Source organism: Diospyros lotus, chromosome 4 (assembly GCF_014633365.1).
Source record: "Diospyros lotus cultivar Yz01 chromosome 4, ASM1463336v1, whole genome shotgun sequence".
Lineage (NCBI taxonomy): Eukaryota > Viridiplantae > Streptophyta > Magnoliopsida > Ericales > Ebenaceae > Diospyros > Diospyros lotus.
In genome coordinates this window covers 12703644-12711327 of record NC_068341.1, presented here as the reverse complement: position 1 = coordinate 12711327, position 7684 = coordinate 12703644, and the positions used below count along the sequence as shown (strand labels likewise).

Here is a 7684-nt window from a genome sequence, read left to right as displayed (position 1 = left end):
TTCTTTTAGCAGCAATTCAAAAGATTAGAGATAGGATTTCTCATGGTATTGATCAAAATTTCATCATCACACATAATTCATGGAACCAGTTAAGTAAGGAGAGTGAATTTCGAAAAATCACCCTTTCTTTGACAAGCATGTGAAAGATCAACGGGTCTGACACACAATCAAAATAAAAAATGCTCTCTTCCACCTCAAATCAACCATAAAATGAAAGACTCTAGATGCTTTACTGTGCCTACTCAACTTGAAAGAAGCGTGCCTTCTAAACTTCTCCCAATAGAGTGGCTTGAACACAAGGACCCAACTAAAACATATTGGTACTCAATTATTAATCAATATAAAAATGGGGGCACAAATCCAACTAGTAGAACTGGAGGTCAGTAAACCCCAATAAAATTGTTCAACAAACTCAATCCACGCTCTGTGCACTTCAGAGATGTTCAGCCATCAGATTCATGCATCAAGGCCACACATGCTGAAAAGTGAACCTTACCTTGAAGACCACTGACTTGAAATGATATTGGGACGCTAACAGTTTGAAGAAAAGCTAAAATTTACTTAGTGTTTTGAAATGTTTATATTCCTCTTTAATTGTTGAAATTTATGCGATATTATTTGCATATGACTTCTGGCATCAACAGTTTAATTAATTATTTGTTTGATTATAATGTGATTTGATGATGTAATCGAATTTGTATGCATAAAATAGAATTTAATTGAATTGAAATTTTAAAAATTTGATTCAAAGAGGGTGAGAGAGACAAAGACTTACCTGAGGATTCAAAAAGAGGTAACAACAGGGCGAGAAAGACAACGTGTCTCGCAAGGCCAAGAGTGACTAAGCGTGAGCAAGCGAGGCTAAGAGCGACTGAGCATGAGCGAGCGAGGCTGAGAGCGACTGAGCGTGAGCGATGGCGAGAGCGACTGAGAGTGAGCAATGGCAAGGGATGCAGCTACTTAGCGGCGAGAGCGAGTGAGAGAGGGTTAGGGTTTGCAGGGGGGATTTTGGAAGAGAAATGGGTGAGGGAAAGATTCATTTGGGCGGGGGCGGGGGCGGGAGCGAGGGTATATAAATCATATATCCCCGATGTTTTTTAAAACCGTCGGGGATGGTCCAATATCACTGGCGGTTTGTAAAACAGCCAGTAATGTGTCAACATCACCGGCGGTTTTGAAAATCGCCGAGAATTGTGTTAAATCCCCGACGATTTTGATAATCGTCGGGAATTATGGTGTTTTCTCAACAATTCTTTAAACTGCCGAGAAAAGTTTCCCGGCAATACTCTTTTTCCTTGTAGTGTTTAGTTTTGAACTTTAGGTAAGATAAGTTGAATTTATGGATAAATGCAATGAATAAGTTATTTTATATAACATAGTTTAACTCAATTCAATCTGACAATTTTGGTGTATTAGTTATAATTGAAACTTGAAGCTTGTTATCAAATAATTTTATATAATTAAAGTCATATCACTTTCCCTAAATTTCACATAAGAAGTATATAAATCTGACATGCATGTTCATATGTTACTAATTAACCTGTCTCCTCAAATATCTCAATGACCATAATCTAAATCTATTCAACACTTGGGCTAACATTAATCTCAATAGTTGCAATGTCTTCAAATTTAGCTTTGTTGTCGCCAATCCATAGAGTCTTAGGTTAAAAAAACACACTTTTTTTCATTTAATAAATTTAAACTAGATAAAACAATATGTTTGTGCCACGTTGCCCAATGCAAAAAAAAAAAGAAAGAAAGAAAGAAAGAAAGAGTTTGCAATGATTTATTTTGTTGGGTAAGTAGAAATTTTATTTTATTTTTTCACTATAGAGATAAAATTAATAGCTCTTTTTATCAACTATTAGATTATGATGAGGACACAAAAACAATACAAAAGTTGGATCATAAGCTTTGCTTTTTAATGCTTAGAAACTCAAATTGAACAACCACCATTGCATTGGTGTCATGAAATAATACTTTTTTCCTTTTCTATTTTAAGCAAAAAGAAAGAGAATTGTAAATTTCATGTGTTTTAGCTTTCAATTATATGTCAGCTTATCAGCGTAGAATTTCATTAAAAGATTATCAACTTTTAATTTTGTGTTTAATTTTATAATGACTTTTTAAATATTTCAATAATATATTAAATTTTATATCTTATAATTATACCCTAAACCTCCTTCTGGTTGTGTTATTAAATGCTAATACCAGTCCTATCACTCTATATATTTGTTATTTTAATATATTTATTTGGCTTATATGTGTATGTGTGTGTTTTTATTTTTAGTATATTTGGTTGGTTTATATAATTTTTGTTTTTAATATATTTCTTTGGATAATATCTAATATCTAATTGTAGACCCTATCCCACTCATGTCATTGTCCATTTTAGCATTAAAGAACATAATTGAATAAAAGGCTACCGTATAAATACAAAATTTGATATTGTTCTCTCACAAGCAAAAGTTCATTAAAAAAAAAAAAAAAAAGGTGGTCTCACATAATGTGTAAACTAAATAATTTCAATATTCAAAAATCTTTATGAAAGTTTTGTAAAAAGAATAGATAGTATTTATAAAGAATTTTAATCTTGATAAAGGTTTGAAATATTATAATAAATGTTATTTATAATAATCCTGATAAGAGTAGTAAGTAAATTTAGGATTATCGTTCTTATGCGATTTTTCATTATTTGTGTCTTCGATTTCGAAAGAGGAGATAAATAACAGGTAAAAATTTTGTCTCACTGCACAGAATAAATAATCGAATTCATGATCACGATTTCTTAATGTTAATTTTAATTTATTATGAGTCAATTAATTGACTTATACACGAGATTGAGTAATGCAAACTTAACGTAAGTGGAGAAGAACTATTGAATATTGCCATCTAAGGAACTGTTAATTGAAATAACGGAAGAGCCCATTCTGAAGAATAAATTACACAAATTGCCGTTGAAGTTTAAGGTTAATAGGAAAACTACCCTTCATGCATGAAAACTTAGAACTAAAATGTTATTTAGATATTTTAAATTTAATATTTTATACTAATGTACTATATATTTGGATTAATGTGTTATATGATATTAATATAAAATATTACTATAAATGTAATTTTTTAAATATCTAAATAATATTTTTAAAATTACAATTATATCCTCAATATCATCAATTGTCATTTTGAAGTCAAAAAAGCAAAAAGTCACCATTTTGGTCAAATGTCAATTTTACTATTAACAGAATAACATGTTGGGCGTATCTCCTCTCCCCCTGCAGCTATTAATGGGCGGTTAGAATTTTTTGATTTGAATTTATTTTTAAACATAATTATTGTAAATTAGATTTAAATTTACTTTTTTTTATCAAAAATTATAAAACAAAACGACGGAAACTCTCATAAGAGATGACATCTCAAAAGTAAAAAAATATTATATTTTTCATATTAGACAACATAATATTGCCTAATACTAACTTACAAGAATGAGTGTGTAGGTCTCACCTTCCATAAAATCTATGTCTCTTTCTCAACTTGCTCACTCACCTCACGAGTAATAAAAAAAAATTTGATAAATAATTTTAAAAAATAATTGATTGATAATAATTTAATATATTTTTTAAATAAATAAAATCAATCATTACGCATCCCTATTTATTATTATCAAAATTTATGATTACACCTTAAAGGATAAGTTGTATGGCATTTATGTCTGGATATAATACCCATCATAGAAAATTTCATTGTAAATCTTAAAAAGGGAAAAAAAAAAAAAAAAGACATGGATCTAGCATTATAATATAACTATTTGCAATAAATTGAGTTAATTAGACTTTTTACTAGCATTATAATCCATAATTATTGATGTTAATTAATTAGATTAATTAAGAAGTAAGAAGGATTCTACTGTAAGCTAATAACACCGAAGGATATTATTGACATTTCATCTAGTATTCTGTGAAAATCTATCAATGTCGAATAATTAAGCCAATTGATGACCTATTAATTATAAAAAACAGGAATTCTATGTATCCAAGACATTTTATAAAACAAACGTAAACATGAAAAATTATAAAAAAAAAAGATAAGAAATATTATTGGCATTTCATCTTTTAACTCAAATTTATTAACGAACTTTTCAAATGGTTAACTTTTAGGGTGAATTAAAAAAAAAAAAAAAAGGATAGAATTTTAGGAGCAAAGTAAATATAAAATTAACATTCTAGAGATACAATAAATTATTTTAAAAAAATTCGAGATTCAAGTTAGGATTTAATTATAATTGTTTAATAAAATACTTGAACTCAATTTTAACACATTAAAATATTCATGTCAAGTTAGAATCCCCTGACACATTTAATGTGATTTGAATTATAGTTGTTGAACTTGGAACATGTTGGTTTTTGTGATTATTCTAAAGGGAAAATATAAATCATTTTATTTTTGAAATAAGAAAACGGCCTTTTTATTCTTAAAAGAAAATATTATATTATTATTATTATAAATAAATCGGGATTAGATAAGCGTGACGATTAAGGGTGAAATAGCGGGATGGCGGTCGGCGTAACACACGAGCCATCCACCGGACAATCCTGACGAGCCACGTGTAGGCAGCTGGAGTCCAACGAGCCCCTGGTTTTGGAGACCCTTCCCACTACTTTTCTCATCAAATCAAAACCAGTTCCACCAATCCGACGCCCAGAAATTCACGTTGCCAAGTAGGGCCCATCTGGTCCCCTTCTTCAACCACTATACATCTGCCACGTGTACGGGATGAAAGGATAATGCTCAGAGAGTTTGTGATTGGATAGGGCCGAAGGGCAGTTTTGTCAGAGCAGAGTCTTGGGTGCGTCAGCTTCGGCCCGACTTGCAGTTAATTACAGCCTGTACACAGCTGGAGTCCAACTACAGAGTTCCTTCTTCCTCTCTCTCTCTCTCTCTCTCCCCACTCTCGATATAGAGAGAGAGAGACGGACAGAGATTGAGGCTTATAGATATAGATATAGAGAGAGAGAGAGAGAGAGGATTACCTTACCTGCAGAGTTTAAAGAGTTGTTGAAAAGAGGGGGGGGAGAGCGAGAACAGAGTACTACTACTGTTCCTGGAAGATGAAGGCGACGAGTACTGTTGGCTCCATCGGTTTCGTTTGAACGGCCTCCGTTGTTGTTGGACGGCTTGATTTGTCGAAGGTGGAAACAATGGATCCGTGTCCTTTTGTGCGCTTGACGGTGGGTAATCTGGCGCTGAAGATCCCGGTGGCGTCGAAGCCCGCCCGCTCCGTCGTGCATCCGTCGTCATCGCCATGTTTTTGCAAGATCAAACTTAAGAACTTCCCTCTCCAGAGCGCGGTGGTTCCGTGCGTGTTGCCGGAAAGCCAGTTCCCCGACGGGCAAGTGCAGGCGTCGGCGGTGACTTTTCACTTGAGCAAGTCGGATATACACAGGTTGGCCGGGAAATCGCTCTTTGCCGGGAAACTTTACTTGAAAATTTCTATTTATACGGGCCGCAGGGGGACAACCTGTGGCGTGAATTCCGGGAGGCTGTTGGGGAAGGTGTCTGTGCCAATGGATCTGGCTGGGACGGAGTCTAGGGCTTGCGTGTTTCACAATGGCTGGATTTCAGTCGGCAAAGACGCGAAACGCTCGTGCGCTCAGTTTCACCTCAATGTGAAGGCAGAGCCTGATCCGAGATTCGTGTTTCAGTTCGATGGCGAGCCTGAGTGCAGCCCGCAAGTGTTTCAAATCCAAGGCAACATCCGCCAACCGGTTTTCACCTGCAACTTCAGTTTCAGAAGCAACACCGACCGGAATCCCCGGTCTAGGTCAGTTCATTCCCCCTTGGTGCAATTTCATTTTTTCAAAATACTTGTTGCGCCGTGTTTATTTCCTGTTTACTTTCCCTGGAAACAAACGTATTTCCCTAGCGCGGATGCTTTACAAATCCAAAAATTTGCGCACCTCTGTTTTCGTATACAAATTTGCTCAAATTGTACGGTAAAGGTGAATTTCGGTCTCAAATCGAATTACATTTGGATTTTTGAATCTGGAGCGCCTGGCTTTACTCTACGGAGCGGACTAAAAAGTTAGGGTAGCTTCTTATTTTCTAACTGTAACCTAATTTGAATGTGAAATCTTAAATCTCACTCTTTGCGGGACAAAGGCAGATCCACTTTCTTTACTCTCTACGGTTCAGCGCGCTTTACATTTTGCTAGAATAACGATAGATTTGATTCATGTTAGCTGAAAAGTGAAATGCCCGAGATGTTTGTTTCACTTTACTTTAATTGTTCTTTCCTTGTTGATTTTCTGATTTAATGTTCCCCTTTTTGGCTTGCAGATCGTTACAGTCTGAACAGGGAAGTTCCCGGGCGTGGTTGAGTTCGTTCGGAAGCGAGAGAGAGAGGCCGGTGAAGGAGCGGAAGGGCTGGTCAATCACTGTCCATGACCTCTCCGGTTCACCGGTGGCCGCAGCGTCAATGGTGACTCCATTTGTGGCCTCGCCCGGTTCCGACCGGGTGAGCAGGTCCAACCCTGGCTGCTGGCTCATCCTGCGGCCGGGTGACGGCACCTGGAAGCCTTGGGGCCGGCTCGAGGCCTGGCGCGAGCGCGGCGCCCATGACGGGCTCGGCTACCGCTTTGAGCTCATCCCCGAAAAGGGTGGCGGCGGCGTTGTCCTGGCCGAGTCGACCCTCAGCTCGAGCAAAGGCGGGAAGTTCGTCATCGACCTGGGCTCCAACCCCAACGGCCGGTCCACACCGGGCAACTCTACGTCGCCGGCGTGCAGCCCGAGAGGGAGCGGGGATTACGGGTTAATAGGGCTGTGGCCGTATAGCGTGTACAGAGGGTTCGTGATGTCAGCAAGAGTGGAAGGGGAGGGAGTAAAGAGCAGCAAGGCGACGGTGGAGGTGAGTGTGCAGCACGTGAACTGCACGGAGGACGCAGCCGCATTCGTGGCTTTGTCAGCGGCGATCGATCTGAGCATGGACGCTTGCAGGCTTTTCTCTCAAAAACTGAGAAAAGAACTTTGCCCACCACAAGATTTACTCAGCTGATCCATCATCCATCCATCCATCCGCCAGCCCACCCTCCCTCGTCGAATATGCCTCGTCTTCGTTGGGTTTCTTTTTCACCGAGTTTTTTTAACAGGCTTTTTTCTGATGTATATAGAGATTTGAGTGACCGGGGCAAGCTTTGGTTTTTCACTTGTGTGGCTTGTGTGATTTTAACCCACCCTTGTTAAGAACTTTTTATTTTTGTTTTTTGTTTTTTTTTTAAATTTCTTCCCAATTTTTATTATTAAACTAATGTTGTAGCAAGGGCGTTAACTGACCTACGCAAAGACTTTGGGTCAAGGCAAGAGCATATAGTGTTTAATTGGGGCTTTGAATATCTTCTTTCCTCCTGCAAGCAGTAGCTAGCACTAACTATTATTTAAACGTTATCATTGTTTTCATTCCCTTTTGGTGAAGGAACTTCGTGCAGCTGTGATCATGTATTATTATTATTATTAGGTTTAGGTGCTTGCGCGCAAAACGCAAGGGCCGGGGTCGCAGCTGGCATTCTAGTAAGATATAATAAAAATCGGCTATGTTTGTCATTGATGTGGAAGACAGCTGTATTGTTGTGTAGATAGGGTCCTTCGTGTGGGCTTAAAGTTTTGTTTGAAATCGAATTTCTTGGCATATAGA

At 37.2% G+C, this 7684-nt stretch overlaps 1 protein-coding gene across 1 annotated transcript; it reads left to right on the top strand.

Moving 5' to 3' along the window:
- Positions 1 to 4901: 4901 nt before the first annotated feature.
- LOC127800710 (uncharacterized) lies at positions 4902 to 7373 on the top strand. Its single transcript, XM_052335487.1, has 2 exons — positions 4902 to 5818; positions 6334 to 7373. The coding sequence occupies exons 1-2, from the start codon at positions 5196 to 5198 to the stop codon at positions 7046 to 7048; spliced, it is 1338 nt and encodes a 445-aa protein (XP_052191447.1). The 5' UTR covers positions 4902 to 5195; the 3' UTR covers positions 7049 to 7373.
- Positions 7374 to 7684: the final 311 nt, after the last annotated feature.